Source organism: Ornithorhynchus anatinus, chromosome 5 (assembly GCF_004115215.2).
Source record: "Ornithorhynchus anatinus isolate Pmale09 chromosome 5, mOrnAna1.pri.v4, whole genome shotgun sequence".
NCBI lineage: Eukaryota > Metazoa > Chordata > Mammalia > Monotremata > Ornithorhynchidae > Ornithorhynchus > Ornithorhynchus anatinus.
In genome coordinates, this window is record NC_041732.1 from 40945860 (window position 1) to 40967104 (window position 21245).

Below are 21245 nucleotides of genomic sequence, written 5' to 3' on the forward strand. Positions count from 1 at the left end.
ACCTATGTGACTGTGGGCAAATCACTTAACTTCTCTGTGCCTCAGTTCCCACATCTGTAAAATGAGGATGAAGTCTGTGAGCCTCACGTGGGACCACCTGATTACCCTGATTCTACCCCAGCGCTTAGAACAGTGCTCCGCACATAGTAAGCGCTTAACAAATACCAACATTATTATTATTATTATTAGCTATCCCAGTGCATGGTACACCATCTGCACACGGTAAGTGCTGAACAAATACCATGAAAAAAAGAGAACCTTTCATAGGTATTTTGCTGCTTATGGCTTCAAACCATTTTATGTTCGACTGATATTTTTATTTTTTGTTAACAGGTAGTAGAATTACAGAATAGATTGTCTGAGGAATCTAAGAAAGCAGATAAATTGGATTTTGAATATAAACGGCTAAAAGAAAAGGTTGACAGTCTTCAAAAAGAAAAGGATGTAAGTATATATATTTTAGAAATTGAACTTGTGAATCATTATTAGCGCTTTATCCTGACCAATTACATTTCTGATTTATTGCTTCTGGTGTAGAACATTGCATGTTACAAATGGAAAATCTTTACTAAACCTTGCTAAATCATGAACTGTAGACCTTTGTATTTAACGACAGTGGTCAATCAAGAGGCTAGATATTAGTGGCTATTTTAAGCTTAAAATGTTCACTTTGGATGTTGGAAAATATGGAGGCCTTTTTGCTTTTATTCCTTTTTAGAAATCTGCACAGTGTAGCAGTTCAAACACTCACGTGTGTATTTATAGACTTGTTTGTTTTTATAATTCTTCAGAGGTTAAGAACAGAAAGAGATTCTCTTAAGGAAACTATTGAAGAACTTCGATGTGTACAGGCCCAAGAAGGGCAGCTCACTTCTCAAGGTAAAGAAATAAAAAAAGTAACTTGTCCCCCAAAGTGTATAACTTTAATTGTACTTTATATTTATTCCAACAAAAGGGAAAGGTAATCAACAGATCAGCAAATAAAGTTTTATAAGAATGTTGAGTTCTTTTAAACATAACTAAGACTGAACATATGGACTAGGGAAGAGACCCTGGGTCATGGGAAGCAGTGTGGCATAAAGGAAAGAACAAGGGCCTGGGACTCAGAGGACCTGGGTTCTATTACCGACTCAGCCACTTGTCTGTTGTATGATTTTGGGCAAGTCACTAAACTTCTCTGGTCCTATTTCCTCATCTAGTCAATGGGGATTAAGACTATGAGCCCTATGTGGGACAGGGACTATGTCCAACCTGAATATCTTGTATCTACTCCAGTGCTTAAAACAGTGACTGGCACTTAACTACGCCCTTGACAAGTACCGTAGTTATTAGGGTGGGTTGGAGCAAGATCAAATCCATTTGAAACAGATGTCAGCACCTCAGTGTTACAATATTTTTCTTCAAAAAGTATGTGGGTTTTTAAGTTTTTTTAACTAAAAATAATTCAGTTCTCCTTAGGTTGGACAGGACAAAACTATGATTTCTGATTTCTCTTCTTTTGCCACATGTAATCCCACAAAGCTGAAACGACATCCCCTTCCAATTGCAAGAGAATTGCGCTAATTCATTACAACCCAGCCAGCAGTCAAGGAACATCATTAAATTAATCCCTAACGACTTCTATGCCTGGTATTAGGCTTTACTCTCCTAGTCGCTTTCATGAAATCATTTTTTCACTAGGTGACTCTGGGCTATCCATTTCGGATATCTTGAAATAGGGTTTTTTTTAATGCTATTAAGTTCTTACTATGTGCCAGGCACTGTACTAAGCACTGGGGTAGATACAGGCTAATCAGTTTGGACACAGTTCATGTCCCACATGGGGCTCACAGTCTTAATCCCCATTTCACAGATGAAGTAATGGAGGCACAGAGAAGTTAAGTGGCTTGCTCAGTGTCTCACAACAGACTAGTGGCAGAGCTGGGATTAAAACCCAGGTCCTCTGACTCCCAGGGCCATTTTCTATCCACTAGGCCATCCTGTTTCTATCTCTTAAAGGTGGCTTAGGTATTTTCCTACTCACAGAGTTCACTGGATCGCTTCTCAAACCTTCCCTGGTAATCATTTGTCCATTTAATTATACCAGTAGACTTCAAATCAATCCACCCACCCCCAATCCTACTCTTGTCACTTTTGCCTCTGCCTCCATTTCTCTCCGACAGTCTATTCCTCTCAACAATCCTTTGTTGAACTTTTTCCAAGTTTCTATTTTTAGTGAGAGATTTTATTCTGAACAACAAATGCAAAAAAAGAGAAAAAATTGGCTGTTCTTTCATCTCCATGGTTGTATTTTGCGATAGCATCCCTTTTTGGACACTTAACTTATCTTGAACTTCTGAGCCATGACAAATCATCTTAGAGAACAAGCTATTTTTAACCTTCTTGAAACATATTTCTCAAAAGTGGAAATTCCACCTACAGCGAAAGAAGACGATATTGTACAAAATGTCTTTGATCAGGATGAGACGCCCCGCCAGCTCTCCCCCTCATACTTTCCCTCATTGATCTAGTTCATTCATTCAGTCATATTTATTGAGCACTTACTATGTGCAGAGCACTGTACTAAGCGCTTGGCAAGTACAATTCAGCCCAACTCACACACTTAACTCCTCTAACACCTACTTATTCGTTATACCTTTGTCTAGCTGCCAATCCCTAGTCTACACTTTTTCTCCTCCCTGGAACTCCCTCCCTACTCATATTGAACAGACCATCACTCTTCCTGTTTTCGAAGCCCTCCTAAAAATATATGTCCACAAGGCCTTCGCCAACTGAGCCCTCATTTCCTCTGTTCACCCTCCTTTCTGTGTCATATATGCTCTTGGATCTGCACCCTTTAAGTACTTGGTATTTACCACCCCTTTAGCACTTATATACACATTCTTAGATTCTTCCATTTCCCCTATCTGGAATTTACTTTAATGTTTGTCTCCCCCTGTAGAGTGTAGGTTCCTTGTGGGTATGGATCGTGTCTACCAACTCTATCGTATTGTACTTTCTCTAGTGCTTAGTGCAGTGCCTTGCACACCGTAAGCCCTCAATAATTATGTAATTGATTGAGGATGGAGAAAGACATGACAGTTGGTCCTCTGCAACTCTTATAGCAGGGAATTTTCTTAATAGTTTTCTTAATTATTCCTTCCTCTCCTACTTGCAAAGAGAAGTTTGGCTTTTGGGGGAGATGCCTGTCCAGCCTTTAGGCAGCAAAAGAGGAAAGAAAGTGATTGGCCCCATAGGAGATTAACAGCCGGGTAGTGAACTATAGGATTGATTGTGTTCTCCTGAATCAAACCCTACTTCATTGCTATTAATGAGAAGAGTTTGTCTAGAGCTACAGATGGACCTGCAACTCAACTGAAACGAAACCTCACAGAGATGTTTAACAAGTTCTTCCAGCCCAAACATTGAGTCCCACTCACTGGTGGTACTCTATAGATTAGCAGATCCATAAATGAAGGAAAGTCTGATATCCCTCCAATCGAATCCCCCAAATATAGTCCTTGGACGAATTTCCTAGTCAAAAATTGTGCAAAAAGCTAAATAAGCATATTTTTTCAGTGTGTAATTAGAAGTTAATCATTCCATGATACCTTTGAGATTTAGTAAAGTTATTTCTAGAAATATTTATTTTTTAAAACACCTTAACGAAACAGTGCAATTAAACCAAGTATAGCCTATGGTAGCCATATTGAAGGCAGCGGTCACTATGGAATACTGCCTAGTGACTATTCATGTCTCCAACTGAGATCCTTAAACGAGCAGACACTAAATTTGGCCCTGACATATAATTAGCAAGTGCTCAGTGCAATGTAGTGCATCCAGTGGCCCTTCTTGAAATGCATTGCTACTATTAAATAAGCAATTTGCTTTTATTTGGTCCATTAAAATCAGACTCAGTATTTGAAAAACTTATTAATAGCATCATTAAGATGTAATAGGATAAAGGCAGGCTTTTCTGTGGGTGAATTTTTTTTAATCATTTTTAAATGTCCCATTTCACTTTTTGTAGTAAGTATCAGTTAGCCATGATTTCTTAAAGTTTTTGATTAGGGTTAATATAAAGAAAGACCTATTCCCATAAACACAAAATAAGTTGCACGTGCCACAAAAAGCAGTTGTTATACCTATAACATTTAAATGCTCTTGTTTTAGTATGTGGTAGAAATCAAATATGTGGAAAGACTTCCTATTGTGGGGTAAAACAGAACATAGCTTTTTTTCTGAGTCCAAATATGGAAGTACCAAATTCTTCTGCTCTGGATGGGGTCAGCCAAGAGGAAAGTGTGTGACGTATTGGAAAGAAAATTGTATTTTGTACTAATGCCTTCGCTTATTTGATATGTGTTTGTTTCACTTAGGACTGATGCCCCTAGGAAGTCAGGAATCATCCGATAGTCTAGCTGCAGAAATTGTTACACCTGAAATCAAGTAAGTTGAATATACTTTTTGTTACAGAAGCACACAATATTTGCAAACACAGCAGCAATCAGTATATTCCTTTTATGATGTAAAGGCTGCAGAATCCTATGTTGAGGAACACTGGGACTGTAAATAAACTCACTTTGGGCAGGGAACTCATTTCTGTTATATTGTAATTCTCCCAAACACTTAGTTCAGTGCTCGGCACAATGTAAGCACTCACTAAATAAGATCGATTAACTTTTGGCACTCAACTTGGGTTATGCTACTAACCATGTTTGATCCCAGGTGCATCAGATGCACACAAACAATTTCTTTAGACCTAATGGCTTGCTAAACTGACATAATCGTGTAGACATTCACTAATTTTATCACAGCATTCTATCCAAAGTACATAGTAAAAACCCCTGGCAGAACTGAGTATAGTTACTCTGTGAAAATGTTTATTATGGCATTTATTAAGCACTTACTACGTATCAAGCACTATTCTAAGCACTGGGGTAGATACAAATTAGTCAAGTTGAGCAGAGTCCCTGTCCCACGTAGGGCTCACAGTTTAAGTAGGAGGGAGAACAAGTAGTGAATCCCTGTTTTACAGTTGAGGAAACTGAGGCACAGAGAGGTTAAGTGCTTAGTACAATGCTTTGCACAAAGAAAGTGCTTAATAAATACAATTAAGTGACTTGTCCAAGGTCACACAGCAGATAACTGGCAGAGCTGGAATTAGCACCTAAGTCCTCTGACTCCCAGGCCTGTGCTCTTTTCCAGTAGACCACGCTGCTTTCCATGTTAGTGTTTCATAGTTCAAGGAGTGTTTCCTCTAGGGATGACTCTTTTTGGTGGTATTTTTTTTACAGAGGTAAAAATAGATTCCTAAAATGATAAAAACTTGATTAAAAACAAATAGGGCCTAAAATGAAAAAAATTTTAGACTGAGAGGAAAAAAAAGCCAAGAAGCATCAGTAATTATAACTGTGGGATTGGAGTGCTTAGTAAACTGTGGGGTTTAATAAACACTGATGTAGATGCAAGATAATCATATCGTACAAGGTCCCAGTCTCCCACAGGGCTCACAGTATAAGTAGTGGGGAGAATAGGTATCGAATTCCCATTTGGCATTTGGCAGTTGAGGAAACTGAGGTACAGAGAAGTTAAGTGATTTGCCCACAGTTACACAGCAGGCAAGAGAACCAGGATTGGAGCCCACGTCTTCTGGATCCCAGGCTTGTGCCCTTTCCTATAAGGCCACATTTTTGGTATACATGAAGGAGAAGCTTTGCTACAGAAAGATCTGTTTAGGATACAGCCTTACTATAGGAAGGAGTTACAGTCTTGCTGTTGTGGTATTTTAAGGCAGTATTAAAGTACATCTGTCCCAGGTTTCTTTGATTTCCTCCCCCTCTGTTGACTAACACAGGGCAGAGAAATTGCCTTGGAGAAAAAACGCTCTGAAAGTCTATCAGTGGTGTTGAAAGACTTTCCCTCCTCTATTGGCTTCTTCTAGTCCTTGTGCAGTTTGGGGCCTCTCGTCAGGTTGAGAGAGGCCTATGTGGTAGAGCCCTTCCTCGGCTGGGAAAAAGCCACAATGCTCAGGTCCCCATGGCTGGGGCTAGAATTTATGAAGCCAAACTCAGCTGAGCTTAAACAGGCCCCCAATAATAACGGTGGCATTATTTAAGCATTTACTATATGCCAGACACCCTACTAAGCTCTGGGACGAATATAAGCAAATGGGTTGGACACAGTCTCTGTCCCACGTGGGGCTCATAGTCTTAATCCCTATTTTACGGAAAAGGTAACCGAGGCCCAGAGAAGTTAAGTGACTTGTCCAAGATCACACAGCAGCCAAGTGGCAGAGCTGGGATTAGAACCCAGGTCCTTCTGACTCCGAGGCAAGCCCTGATATCTTTGCAAAACCCGATTTCAGGTTTAGGGACTTGTTGCCACTGATTCAGTTATGCTCAGGGCCAAATAGGAAGCGGTTAGAAACTTATTTGGGGGAAATTCCTCTAGTTGCTGAGAAACTGTTGACTTTTCTTCACAGAAGGAACGTGCATCTGCTGAAATTTAGTACTTTAGCTTGATTTGTCCTCTTTTAGATGCTCTTTAAGTGTAGGGAATATTCTTTATAATGGACATTTTGGGGAATCTAATTTGTGGTTTTACTGTACACTATGGAAGTAGTGCTTTATTCCCCACGGCTTTTTACTTGATCTGTACATAAAAGTCCAAGTCTACTCATTAAATTGTATGCCCTCTGTCAGGTTTAAATGTGTCTATTAGACTGCAAGCATGGTGAGGGCAGGGATAGGTGCCTTTATTTCTAGACTTTTTTCTACTGGTATTCCACACGGCATAGGAAGAGCACCCAACTGGAAATCAGGGGGCCTGGGTTCTTGTTCTGGTCTGCCATCTGCTTGCTATTCCTTCAGTCAGTCATTTATTGAACGCTCACTGGGTGCAGAGCACTGTACTAAGTGCTTGGGAAGTACAATTCAGCAACAAATAGAGACAATCCCTACGCAACAATGGGCTCACAGTCTAGAAGGGGGAGACAGACAACAAAACAAAACAAGTAAACATCCATCAATAGCATCAACATAAATAGAATTATAGATATATACACATCATTAATAAAATAAATAGAATAATAAATATGTACATATATACACAAGTGTTGTGGGGTGGGGGTTGAGCAGAGGGAGGGAGTCAGCGACGAGGAGGGGAGGAGGAGCAGAGGAAGGGGGGTGCTTAATCTGGGGGGCTATGTAACCTTGGGCAACTCAGGTATCCCTGTCTCAGTTTTCCTATTTATAAGATGGAGATTAAATCTTTATTCCCTCCCCCTTAGACTCTGAGACCTGTGTGGGACAGGGATTGTAGCTGATGAGATTGTATCTACCCCAGGGCTTAGCACTTAGCAAATACTTAACAAGTACAATTATTGTTATTAGTAGTAGTAGTAAATAGTATTCCCAAGGGTCTAAAATAGTGCTTCATGCATAGTAGTGCTCAAATACTGTGTCTGGCACTTGTATATTTTCTTTTATATGCCTAGACAGTTTTATAAATGGTTTCTTTGAGATTGTATACTGGAATTGGCTTTTCTATCTTTTACTATGATCACGCACATTCGAAAGATATCGCCAGTGCTTCAAAAGGGGTTGTAATGATCTGTACATATGTATATACAATTGAAACCCTCTTTGAATGATCTATAATATGATATATCTCATTAGAGAGAGAGAGAGATCTTATAGATTTTACGGAGTATCATCTACAGTCATCATCCTCAACAACAGGATTTCTGGACTATGAGCTCCATGGGAGCAGGGGACTTATCTCCCAACTCTGTTGTATTGTTCTCTCCTGAGTGCTTACTACAGTACTTTGCATTCAGTAAGTGCTCAATAAATATCTTTGACTGAGCAACTTTTTTTTTTAATTACACCCTTGAATGTGACCAGCACTGGGTTAAGTGCTGGGGTATAAATGTTAAGCGCTTAGTACAATGCTCTGCACACAGCAATAAATACGATCGAATGAATGAATGAGAAGCAGTGTGGCTTAGTGGAAAGAGTACAGAAATGGGAGTCAGAGGACCTGGGTTCTGATTCTCACTCTGCCATGTCCTTGCTGTATGACCTTGGGCAAGACATTTCACCTTTCTGTGCCTCAGTTCCCACATCTGCAAAATGAGGATTCAGTACCTGTTTTCCTTCCTACTTAAAGACTGTGAGACCCGTGTGGGACCTGATTATCTTATATTTACCCCTGGTCTTAGTGCAGTGCTTTGCACATAGTAAGTGCTCAATAAATACGATTGAATGAATGAATCAATCAATGAACAAATGTCACAATCATTATTAATATTGCTGAGAATGGTAATAGTATTTAGTAATAGTAGTATTAATAAAAACAAGATGATCTGATCAGGCACAGTCCCTCTCCCACATTGACCCCAAAATCTAAAAGGTAGAAAAAATGAGTATCTTACCTCCATTTTACAGATTCAAAAACTGAGGCACCCAAAAAGTCACGCAGCAGGTCATATGTCAAAACCGAGACTGTAAGCTGGGTCTCTGGCATTCCAATTCCGTGCTCTTCCGCTGACGCAGTGATGGTTACAGTGCACTATTCTAGACAAAGGCTGGGTCCCCTCCCCTGAAGAGCTTATCATTTACTAAAGAGAGTATCATTAGAAATTGAAATAGAAAGGAGAACTGTCAGTCAAGCATTGGTCTTGTTAGACATACAGATGTGTACCTGATAAAAATCTTGGCAGCAGCATCAACTTTGGCCCAAAGGAAAGCTGTATATGTATATGCGGAAGTAGGGAGTAAGGATGTGGGGATTTTAACTAAAAAAAAAAATATCATCCCACAGTCCAAATCTCTGTCTTTCATTAAATGTGTATTAGTGAAGTGTTTTTTTTTAACTCTAGAAAGTTAAATATTATAAAATGATTCCCCTTAAAACTGAAAAGTTCTTAATTTTGTTTCCACTCCCAGGACTTAATTCTTTTTGTTCAGAAGTTCTCTTTTGTTCAGAATGCTCTCTTCATTCTGGGTAGTGGGGTGGGGAGGAGGATATATTGAACTCCATAGATTGCATGTCTATTAAAAAAGCAAGGGAAGGCCTTAGCAAGAGAGTTTGCCCTTAGCCAAGAAACTTTTAGAAAAGTACCAAGTGTGAAGAGTGCCTTGACAATCCAAAACTCTGAAGTGATTTTTCTGTAAAGACTGGTTTCTGTTCCTTTCTTCCTTCTCTGGTATTAAGAAAATTAAGTGATCATGTAGTAGTTGCATTAAAAATATTTTACACTTTTTTTAAAATCCAGGGAGAAACTTATCCGTCTTCAGCATGAGAATAAGATGTTGAAACTTAACCAGGAGGGTTCTGATAATGAAAGGATTGCCTTATTACAGAGTCTACTTGATGATGCAAATCTACGAAAGAATGAATTGGAGACCGAAAATAGGTAGAAAAACATTACAACTATTTTCTTTATAATTCACTTCTGATAATCTTAATACTGTTGGTTGACTAAGATCATTGGCTGGTTTATGGTTTAATTGTAACTGAAAGCCATTACTGTGACTGTCACTGTTGATTTCAAGTAACATAATTCCCCTGAGTTATTAGATTATCTAGATTTTACAGGGTAGTGTCCCTGTTGCCTTAACTGGGAATCTTGAAAAATGAGGATCTCCCACTGATACCTATCCAAGCTCACCTTTCACCAGGCTTCGTTCTCAGCTTTCCTGCCTCTAGCACCTTGCTCATACCCTTCCCTTTCAGCTCCACCAGGCCACAGCCCACCCTTATGAAATCTCCCATAGGGCTTTTTCGGATTAATTTTTTTCTCCTTAGGTCAAATCTTCATTACTACTACTACTCCAGCACTTTTCCACCCCTTCATCACTTTATGTACTCCTAACCACCCTTAGCACTTTTGTGCATATTTACTCCTTACTCTACTGGAACATATCCATCTTTTCTTTCTCCTTTGCCTCCTTTTTCTAATAACTGCATGGGCATTTGATTGTGAGCTCCTTGAGGGGAGGCATCAAGGCTACCAACTCTTTTCCCTCCCATTCTGGTTTAGTACAATTTACTGCTCATGGGGGTCAATAAATACCATTGATAGTTGATTTATTACATTGGATGTGGCTTTTTAGACAGAGGAGTGTTGCTAGATGTGTATTCACAAAATATGAACTGATTTAAAAAATACATAGGAAGGAAAGTTTTGTGTGTTCCTAGAGTTCAACCCTTTCTGTCTATTAGTATGATCTAGTAAGGGGCGGAGAAGGGGTGAATAAGTAGTATAACTTTATGCTACAATTATCAACAACGCTTATTCCTTCAATCGTACTTATTGAGCACTTACTGTGTGCAGAGCACTGTACTAAATACTTATTGAGGACTTATGTTTGAGCAGTGTGACTTAGGGGTAGAGTCCAACTTGAATCCCAACTCCGCCACTTGTCTGCTATGTGACCTGGGGAGAATCATTTCACTACTGTGAGCCTCATGTGGGACAGGGACTGTGTCCAACCATATTTACTTGTATCCACCCAAGCGCTTACTACAGTGCCTGGCACATAGTAAGCACTTAACAAATTCCGCAATTATTATTATTGTCACTATTGTTATTACTATTATTATTAGGATTTGAACATCAAAAGAAAAGATGCTGTTTTTACTCTCCCATCTCCTCCTCCTATTTTTCATTTTTTCATTCTCACCGGTCTCACCATGAAGGTTACTGTGTGTATGGTGGGGGGGGAGGGGAGAGAATAAAATGTTTTGCAGCCATTACTTGTGATATTTTAATATTAATGCTGCTGACAGAATGTTGTTCTTTTTAATCATTGAAGCTCTTCAGCTTTTCTGTTTCATTACTATTATTCCTTGGCTTTTAGGGTAGAATGTATATTATGTCTCAAGATTGAAATGCACCTAGTTTTCTCATTTTTTTCTTCGTGATTGCTACACTTGTTAACAAACCTCAATCACATGTAGCAAAAATAACAAAAATATGAAAATGGTACCTCAAAAAAAGTGACCTAGTAAAATATGCTTTAGAGTTTATGCTCAGAATTGATTTGGTTTGTAAAAATGAGCCCCAAGGAAAAGGCACAAAAAAATTCACAATCTAAAAGAGTGTTTGTTTCCCAGGCTGGTGAATCAGAGACTTCTAGAGGTTCAATCTCAAGTTGAAGAACTGCAGAAATCCTTACAGGAGCAAGGTTCTAAAACAGAAGATGTAAGTTATTTTTCATATCAGAAACGATTCCATTTCTCACAGCTGCTTGATACATGGTGCTGAAAGGCTATAGCTGAACGTTTCATTCTTGTTTTCAGTGGAGTAGTTTTGTGACTTAAAATTTTTACTTTCAGAAAGTAGAAATGAGATGGTGTGCTTGCATAGTCTCTTATAAGTATTCCTGGTCAAGGGCTTGAAGGACTTATCTGAGAGATGGTTTTTTTTGTGGTTGAGAAGTCAGTAAGTACTGTGTTTATGGGGGCTTCAGGTCCTTTTAGCATCCCATTCTAAATCTGCTGGTCATTCTCTTAATTCAGTGTTCACAGTAGTTGCTTGCTTTTCTTATGTGTAGAATTTGAGGTGGCATATATGTTCTGCCCATTATTTACTGGATCCTGCTCCCTTTCAGCAACTCCCAGCCATCTCTAATTAAACTCTGGTCAATGAGTGAGAGTGTGTGGGTATTTACCAATGAAACCTAAAAACATCACTGATCGGTATTGAAGTGGAAAACAGAAGAAGATTTCACTTGAGTCATTTGACCTTTGATTATGTGGGGCCAGTTATTTAGATTGACCATGAACTTTGTGAACGAAAGGAATTGTCCTGGCACATTGATACACCGTCGTATCATACCGTAGGTGATGGATGAGGACAATGCTAAGGCAAACGGTGGCTTTCTGCTTCCACCCCAGAAGTCTGATACAGCCTATGAGTTTGAGCCCAGGCCTCTGGAGGCCCAATTTCAAGGGCAGGTAGAAGAGATGAAAGAAGATTCATTGTGTTCTATAGTGGAGCCAGACATCAAAGTCATCTGTCATACAGAGGATTCCAGCCTGCTTGTTGGATCAGTTCTAAACTTAGCCCAGGGGTAGAAATCCACTTTACCTGTGAGCCACCTTAAAAAAAAAATGCATATAGTTTTTTTTTAAATCTAGAATATGAAAACGTGGTAATCTTCTGCCTTTAAAACATTTCTTGGTAGCGCTACCTTCCAAGCTCCATTTCTCCAGTGGTATGCCCCTTCCCTTAATATCTTGGTACCCTGTAAAAATGACAAACAGCAAAGACAAAGAAAATCTAATCAATCATTCAGTGATATTTATTGAGTGCTTATGTGAAGAGCACTTTAGTAAGCACTTGGAAGAGTACAGTACAGCAGAATTAACGGACATGTTCCCTGCCTATATTGAGCTCACTTCAGAGTCAACTTCTTTGGTCGGGGGGAGCAATATTAGGAAAAATAGAACTTGGTATGCATTGTAAGTCCTAGATCGAAATCATTGTCCTCAGGAGGTGGTGAGCTCCAGCTGTGTGAAGAGCACTGTACTAGACACTTGGGAGTAAATATAGCTGTCAGTACTCGAAGATGCTACCGTCAGTGAGGTTACCTATGGGCGTGTATGAGACCGAAAAGTCCAGTGCAAGGCCTACAGTCCTGGGCACCCTGCACACCCAAAGATTTGCTGGGTTACCATGCTCTTTTTTGTCAGCCCTTGGCTCTGTTTTCATTTATGCCACCTTATCTCACCATTTATACAGAGCTTCAGCGCAAAAAGAGCCCTCCAGAACTTGATCGCTTTGGTATGAGATGCCAAAATTCTAAAGCAAAATTCTTAAGAGTCACTTTGGATTGCAGTATTATTGAATAATAAGTTAATTTTGCTCATCCTTAGTCTAAGCCCAATTTGTGGCAACTGGGTTCACTTGGAAGGGTATTAAGATTCCCTATCATCATCACCTTCCTCAGCGGTATTTATTGAGCACCTACTGTGTGCCGATCACTATATTAAGCGCTTGGGAGAGTATGGTCCAACACAGCGGAATGTCTACTGGCCTTGTCCACAATGAACTTGCAGTCTAGAATAGTGAAATGCAGGACAGTTATTTCCTTTTGGGACGCTTGTCCTTTCCTTTCCTTTTTCTCTAACCGAAACTGTTTCTTGGGCATTTTAAATATATTTCTCCCTAAGTGAAAATGATTTGCCTAAGAAGCCGCACGTCATTATTCCCATTTTCATTTTTATTATCAGTAACAAGAAGCTTCTTTTGTTTGATTTAGAATAGGGTCAGTAGGATGGTTTATATATTTTCTTTATTATTTTTATGTCATTTGTTTTTAGCATGGAAGCAGAAAAGCATTGTTATATACAGTCACATGGATAATTTGAGCTAGCTACAGTAAATAAAAGTCTCCAGAGAACATGACAGGATGAGGAGAACATAGAAGAAAGAAAAATGTACATGTCTGAAAAATTTGCATATCTTTTTCTTCTGTTCATGAGTTACTAAATCGTTCCTTCTATTGGCTGCTGTGTTTGCTTCATACTAATATGTCCTCTCTGTCTCTTGGCATGGGTTTCTGCTCAAGGCTATTGTAAGTATGGCTTCCTATTTTTTCCTATATATTGGAAAGTAGTTTCCTTAAATTCTTTTTATAGAGTTATAATGCTTTGGTTAGCATGTTGGTCATATTCAAATTTGAAATTAAAATGATTGCCCACGGGTGAACTACCCTTGTGATCGTGACTGATCCAGTTAAATTGTGAGATAATCAAGTTTTGCATATACGTGGATGCCCTATAAAGAGGGGCTTTGATCCAGTTAAATTGTGAGATAAAGAATCAAGTTTTGCATATGTATGGATGCCCTATAAAGAGGTCCTGATGGTACTATTTATTGTGAATGCTTGCATCTTTATCTGTTGGTAAAAAGGTGGTCTAACCTGATCTGTTGCATTACCCCTGCAAATTTGGATTACTATTGATAAAGCAACTGTGAAATGAGACAGTAAATAACTTTCATTTGGATAAGCCGTGGGTCTCTTGACTGTAAGCTCGTTGTGGGCAGAGAATGTGTCTGTTATTTTGTGATTGTACTGTCCCAAATGCTTAGTGCACACCGTGAGTGCTCAAGAAATATGGTAGACTGTCAGGGGTGGCCATTCCTCCTGATTGAAAAGACAGAAGCCAAAAGCATAATAGGGGCCAAGAGCTACAGATCAAAAAAACAAAACCAAAATGCCTTTTACAGGACCAGCAAGTAGGCATTCTTGGGGATTGTGGCAGCCAGCAGCATTCGGGGCGAACAAGAGACAACTGAGGCAGCGGTTGGGGATGGGGTTTGGTAATATGATCCACTCCGGACAATAAAGGGCAGGCCTGCCCCCAGAAGGCCTGACCCAAGGGCACGTTGCAGCCTGCTGTGGTAGTGAAATAATAAATGAGAAGGCAAATGTGTGCCAGACCCTTAGCAAGGGAGAAGAGCCCTATGTGGCTCTCAGTCTGCAGCTTGGCCACCCTTGATAGATGTAGTTCTAACAGTGCTAGAATTTCCAGTTTGAGAAAATTGTAGTAAATCAGTGAATGTGAGCCAAGTGACCTAGGTTCTTTTCCCAGCTCTTCCACCCACTCATACCACTGGGCAAGTCACTTCATCATTCTGCATTAATTCAATCAATCATCTTTATTGAGCACTTACTGTGTACTCAGTGTTTGGGAGAGTACAACACAGCATCATAACAGACACAATATATGGTATTTACCTGCCTCAAAATGAGATGTCAAAGAAATGGACTATTTCAGGATAAGTTGATGGCATCTGATGGCAAATAAAAGACTCAGAATGTATAATAGTAGTATGGCCTAGTGGAAAGAGCACAGGCTTGGGAGTCAGAGGACCTTGATTCTTTATCCCGGCTCAGCCAATTGCTTGAGCTGGGGTAGGTCACTTAACTTCTTTGTACTTCGGTTTCCTCATTGTAAAGTGGGGATTAAAAAACGGTTCTCCCTCCTACTTAGACTGTGAGCCCCATTTAGGGCAGGCACTGTGTCCAACCTGATAAACTTGTATCTGTGGCAGCCCTTAGAACACTGCTTGAAGCATAGTGTTTAGCTAATATAATAATAATAGTACTATTCAGTCCGCACTGGATGAAAAGTATTGAATTAAATACTTGGGAAATATAAAGCCATGAGGTGATTACCCCCCATTTCCTTAGAAGTGCATGAAATCCATTTCTTTCACCCACTGAAATTAACTTGTTGCTGTGATCCTCCCTCTCCCAGTCCCAACCCCCCCAGGCCTCACCTCCAATTTTCTGGACAATTTAGCACCTCTTTCATCTTCCTTTGCTATTGTCCTACACTGAACCTTGGGGATTTCAGTGTCCTTTGCTGTGCCTCAGTTACCTCATCTGTAAATGGGGCTTAAGATTGTGAGCTCTGCATATGACATGGACTGTGTCCAACTTGGTTAGCCTATTTCTACCCTAGCTCTTAGTATAGCACGTGGTACATAGTAAGCACTTAACAAATACCATTTTTTTAAAAAGAGGCTAAACTCCTTTGCTTTCCTGTTCCTCCATCGATCTTACATTAACAACCCTCAGTCCTGGATCAACTGTTATAATTCTGTCCTTTCTTCCACCCAGCAAAACTACTTCCCTTCCCTCACTGACTTCCATGCCCATCATCCAGTGAACTATTCCTTAACTGTAAATTTATTTTTTGAAAGGTTATCAATAATTATCACCTTATTCTTCTTTTATGATCAGTCAAAATTCTAATCATACACATGCGATAAATACTTCCTCCGAACATTTATTCAAAAGTACATTCTACAGAGTATCATGGAGTTCACCTCCCAAAAATAGAATAGTATAATCCTGGAGGTGTTTCTGAAAATTAGTCTGATTCTTGACTAATGGAAAAAAATTTATGTGTGATTCAAACTTAGGAAGAGGGTTGTAATAAAGTTTCTACCTATTGACTAGAAGAAAACTGTTAATGAATCCAGTTGTCTTTCCATGATGGCTTTGACAATTACTTCATGAACTTTAGGTTGCATTATAAATGTCTAAAGAGTATTTAGTAGTCTTGTTCTGAATTTACCAGGAGTCTTCTTTTTTTAATAGTATTTGTTAAGCACTTACTATGTGCCAGGCACTGTTGTAAGCGCTGGGGTAGATATGAGCTAATCAAGTCATAATCAGATCCCACAAAGGACTCTCAGTCTTAATCCCCACTTTACAGATGAGGTAACTGAGGCACAGAGAAGTTAAGTGACTTGCCCAAGCTAACGCAGCAGTTGAGTGGTGGAGCCGATATTAGAACCCAGGTCCTTCTGACTTCCAGACCCAAGCTTTATCCACTAAGCTGTGTTGCTTCTACCAGTGCACTCCACCCTGTCATCTTTGGCTCCTCCTGTTTTAGTTGTGCCTCAGAAGAGAAATAGAGCTTGAACTTGCCCGTGAGTCTACAAACCTCCTAAGTCTCTACAGTAAACCATGGTTTACTGTTTGGGAAACTCTGGAGTAGATCAGGTAACATTCTTTGTCCTCATAAGCTCTGAAGTTCGTGTATTTGTTCAACCTCTAATTGACAGTTTGAATTTGTACTGGTTAAAAAAAAATCACTAATAAGAGTTTTTAATAATCGGTGAAACGATCTCTGTGGTACAAAAGAGTACATTTGATAACTGGGTTCTAAAGTAATGGACTCTTTTCTATTTCAGTCAGTTCTTCTGAAAAAGAAGCTTGAAGAGCATCTGTAAGTACAAGAATTTTTGCTGCTTTTTGACCCAAAGTCACAATTTATACCGTAATTTAGAGGTTGCTTAAATCTTAAATTGGCTACTTTTGGTGTCCATTCCCGAGGTTGCTAATCTTTCCCGAGGATGATAATCTAAAATATTGTAGGAGGAATACCAGTTTGCTTCTGGTCTGCAGTTTCATTTAGGTTCAGGTCAGTCACTCCAGAAACGTGAGCTGCCGCTTCAGACCCTACTGCACCTCTTTTCTGCTTGCCTCACCTCTACTTAGGCAGCAAGGAACCCACCAATTTTCTTTTTATCTTTAGTCTCTATTTCCAAAAGTCTCTGGCAAATCTGAATTGGATCCCTCTATGACGTACGCCTTCCTGGTGTTAACAACAGATTCTGCCTTCTAGGTACCAGAGGCGAATTATTTTCCTCCGAGTTGATTGATATATGAAAAAACTTAAACCCCACAGGATGAAATGTTAACGTTTTGACCTCTGGTTTCTTTGTGAGAGAGAAATTCGGCTAGAATAGCATTAGCCAGCTACAGATAGACCTGGGGCTAGAACAGAGGTCTCCTGGTTCCCTGAACAGTGTTCTTTTCACTGGATCAATAGCAGGGCTGTAGAGGAAAATTCCAACTCCATAGTGTCAGGAAAGGCCACCGTAAGATTCACACCCTTCATCTTGGTCCTGCAAAGTGGGCTTGATGTTAGATGCCCTATGCAAATATCCAATCTTCCATTTTCATAAGTGGAGGTTGAAAATCAATTGCCCCAAGACTTCAGAACTTTTATACGCAGTCCACCCTCAACATTTGCATTCCCAGCTCTTGCTCTGTCTAATCGGTGGCCAGTCTTTAACCTGGTGAGAGTATGATAGCGTCAGTAGGCGCAATACTATTTTCCCCTATTTGTAATTTGTTTTAATGCTTGTCTCCCCCTGTGGACTGCAAGGTCCTAGAAGGCAGAGATTGGATCAGCCAACACTGTCATGTTGTATTTTCCCAAATGCTCATTGCAGTGCTCTGCACACAGTAAGCACTTGGTAAATACCATTGTTGGATCGTTTAACTTATTAAGCCAAATGGTGAATTCTTTAAAAATTAATGCACTGAAAAATATGACTCAGTAAAGGTTTTTTTTTTCCAGTTGGGAATGTTCTAATTGTTCAAATCCAGAACATGGATTTGAATTTTTAAAGGTATGGAAGTAATAGTAGTTTGTGTCATTTTGAACTCTATAACAGTGAGAAACTCCATGAAGCCAACAATGAATTGCAGAAGAAACGAGCTATTATTGAAGATCTGGAGCCAAGATATAACAATAGCTGTGAGTTTTTAATTAATTGTTTTTATAGTATTTATGGTATTTGTGAAGGGCTTTCAAGACAATCAGGTTGAATATAGTCACTATCCCACATGGGCCACACAGTCTAAGCAGAAGGAAGATTGAAGAATTATTAGCCATTTTACAGTTGAGGAAACTGGGGCACAGAGAAGTGAAATGATTTACTCAAGGCCACAGAGCAGGCAAGTGGCAGACTTAGGATGAGGACCTTAGGTCCTCTGACTCTCAGGCCTGGTCTCTTTCCATTAGAGAGTTTTATTTACAGATAGATTGGACTTTTATAAGCAATAGCATTTCAAGAACAAAAGCATGGTAAAATCTCTCAGTCACCAGTATTAGTATTATAATTATAATATTTTAATAGTACTAGTATTATACTGTGCTATTATCCTAATAGTCAGGAAGGCTTTGCTTATGTCCAACAAAGTTCTTTCTACTTTAAGCTATGACCCCTTTTTTTCTGGTTTCACCCTGAATGGGTATGAAGAATAATTGGTCCACATTCTTCTCATTAAAACTTTTTTATATATCTGAAGACCAGGGAGCACACAGAAGTAGTAATTTGTATTTATTGAGCACCTACTGAATGCAGTATCCTAACTTAAGTCTTTTCTTCTGTGGTGTGATCAAGTCCAGTGCTGTTAAACTTACCTCAACAGGACTGATTTTCCATCCCTTTAATAACTTTTGATTCTCTTTCCAGTTTTGCATCATTTTGCAAGTGTGTTGCTCAAAAGTGGCCCCAGTATTCTAGACCTTAAGGTTGTTGTTGGCAAGCAATGTGTCTGTTTTACTGTTATATTCTACTCTTCCAAGGGTTTAGTGTACAGGAGCTCTGTACACAGTAAGCAAACCCAGCAAGTAGCCCTTAGTGGGGTCCACACTAAGGTAAACAGAAGATGCATTGAAGAAGAGACTCCAAGAATCATATAGGCTATTAGGCTATAGTGATATAGCCTATAGCAATAGGCATTTAGGCTAAGCAAAATTATAACATCCTTTCCACCCTCATAATTCCTACTGTTTAAATATAAAGGACAAAGAACCAATTATTATAGTAATAATCATGGTACTTGTTATACACGTACTATGTGCCAAGCGGTGTTTTAAGTGTTAGAGTGGGTGCAAACACACAGTCACTATTCCACATGGAGCTCACACTCTTAATACCCATTTTACAGATGAGGGGACAGGCACAAAAAGTTAAGTGACTTGCCCACAGTCTCACAGCAGACATGTCGAGGAGTGGGATTAGAACCCAAGTCCTCCTGACACCCACGTCCGTGCTTTCTCCACTGAGCCACAATTATTATCAAGATTTTGATTCTTTTTCAGCCAAATGTCTTGGTGGACTGCTTGGTTGGATTTGTCATGTCCAAAGTGTACAAGATGCATTTTAAAATATGAATTTTCCTCTGTGCAGCATTAAAAATTGAAGAATTACAAGAATCATTACGGAAGAAAGAAGAGGAAATGAAGCAAATGGAAGAGCGGTATAAGAAGTATTTAGAGAAGGCCAAGAGTGTAAGTGCTTTTAGTTCTTTCTACTTGGTGGTTGTTTTAATCCAAAAATCTAATAATCTTGAATCCAATAGAAACTGTTTAAAACTGGGTAAATCCTATTAATACAAGCAGTTATCAACTCAACTCTTCAGATCCTTGAGGGTAAGGTTTAGATTTTCTCAGTGCAGGAATGATGAAAACCTCAAAATAGTAAATTTCGGAAGTATTTACCCATCTGCCTATTGTTTTCAAGTTCATAGATTATACACTCTCGAGTGATCATTTAAAATGTAGATGTCAGGAAACTTCTATTGGGATTTTGCCAAAGTCACCTGTACGGTTTTATCAGTCAGTCAGTTGTACTTATTGAGCACCTCCTGTGGACGGAGGACTGTACTAAGCTCCTGGAAAATACAGTCTAAAGAATCAGAAGAGCTGTTCCTTGTCAAAAGCAGGCTTAAGTCTATAGGGGAGAGAGACTTTAATATAAATAAACTGCAGATATGTACATGAGTGCTTTGTGACTGAAGGAGGAGAGAATAAAGGTTGCAAATTCAAGTACAAGGATGACACAGAAGGGAGTGGGAGAAGAGGAAATGGGGGTTTAGTTGGAGAAGGCCTTTTGGAGGAGGTGTGTTTTTAATAAGGCTTTGAAAGTGTGGGAAGTGAACATCTGTCAGATATGAAGGGGGTGGGAGTTCCAGGCCAGAGGCAAGACAAGCACGAGGGCGGGTGGCGAGATAGATGAGATCAAGGTAGGTTGGCATTGGAGGAGCAGAGTGTGTGGGTTGGGTTGTAGTAGGAAATCAGGGAGGTGTGGTTGGAGCAGGCAAGGTGGTCAAGTGTTTGAAAGCTTGTGGTGACAAGCTTCTGTTTGATGCGGAAGGAGAGGGGCAACCACTGGAGGTTCTTGAGGAGTGGGGAAACATAGACTGTTACAGAGAAAAATGATTCAGGATGCGGAGTGAAGTATGGACTAGAGATGGGAGGCAGGGAGATCAGCAAGGAGGCTGATGCAGTAGTTTTAAGAAACAAACCATTGTGTTTAAAAATTTAATCATGGGCAATAGTGTTTTTATCATTTAGAAGTATACATTTAGGGTAATGAGAATGTCAGACCGTATCAAATTTTTTGAAATCATATTCATGGACATAAATGTTATCTTTTACATGAGATTTGTATCATAATTTCTTTCGCTATCCTAGGGTCTCTATAGTCATAATAAAGCACACTCATTTTGGTCTTTTAGAAGAGTTTTGTATGGGTTTACATAGTATTTTTAAGCTTGAGAGAATTAAAAGAAAACAAATTGGCTAGAATCAGTCACTGTCGAATTTATTGAGCACTTACTATGCTCAGAGCGCTGTACTCAGCGCTCAGGAGAGTACACTACAACAGAAAGACATATTCCTCTACTACCCATGCATCTGTAGTGAATATAGCATCATCATTCATCATTTTTTGAAGCAGCCTGGCCAAGTGGATAGAGAATCAGGAGTCAGGTGGCCTGGGGTCTATTCCAGCCCTGCCACTTGCTTGTCGTGTGATCTTGAGCAAGTCACCTAACTTATCTGTACCTCATTTTCCTCATCTGTAAAATGGGTATTAAATGTGTGCTTTCCCTTCTCCTTAAACTGTGAGCCCCGTGTAGGACAGGGACTGA

General features: G+C 39.5%; 1 protein-coding gene across 2 annotated transcripts in view; it reads left to right on the plus strand.

The window, feature by feature from the left end:
- The window catches only part of HOOK3 (hook microtubule tethering protein 3), a 76839-nt gene that overhangs the window by 46924 nt on the left and 8670 nt on the right, over positions 1 to 21245 (plus strand). The window contains exons 12-20 of one of the 2 annotated variants that reach the window (XM_029064848.1): positions 334 to 444; positions 792 to 879; positions 4359 to 4428; positions 9260 to 9400; positions 11104 to 11191; positions 13563 to 13568; positions 16706 to 16740; positions 17978 to 18060; positions 19502 to 19602. In XM_029064848.1, coding sequence (XP_028920681.1) covers positions 334 to 444; positions 792 to 879; positions 4359 to 4428; positions 9260 to 9400; positions 11104 to 11191; positions 13563 to 13568; positions 16706 to 16740; positions 17978 to 18060; positions 19502 to 19602 — 723 coding nt within the window. The remainder of the gene's footprint in view (positions 1 to 333; positions 445 to 791; positions 880 to 4358; positions 4429 to 9259; positions 9401 to 11103; positions 11192 to 13562; positions 13569 to 16705; positions 16741 to 17977; positions 18061 to 19501; positions 19603 to 21245) is intronic. The other variant, XM_029064850.2, reaches the window with a different exon arrangement.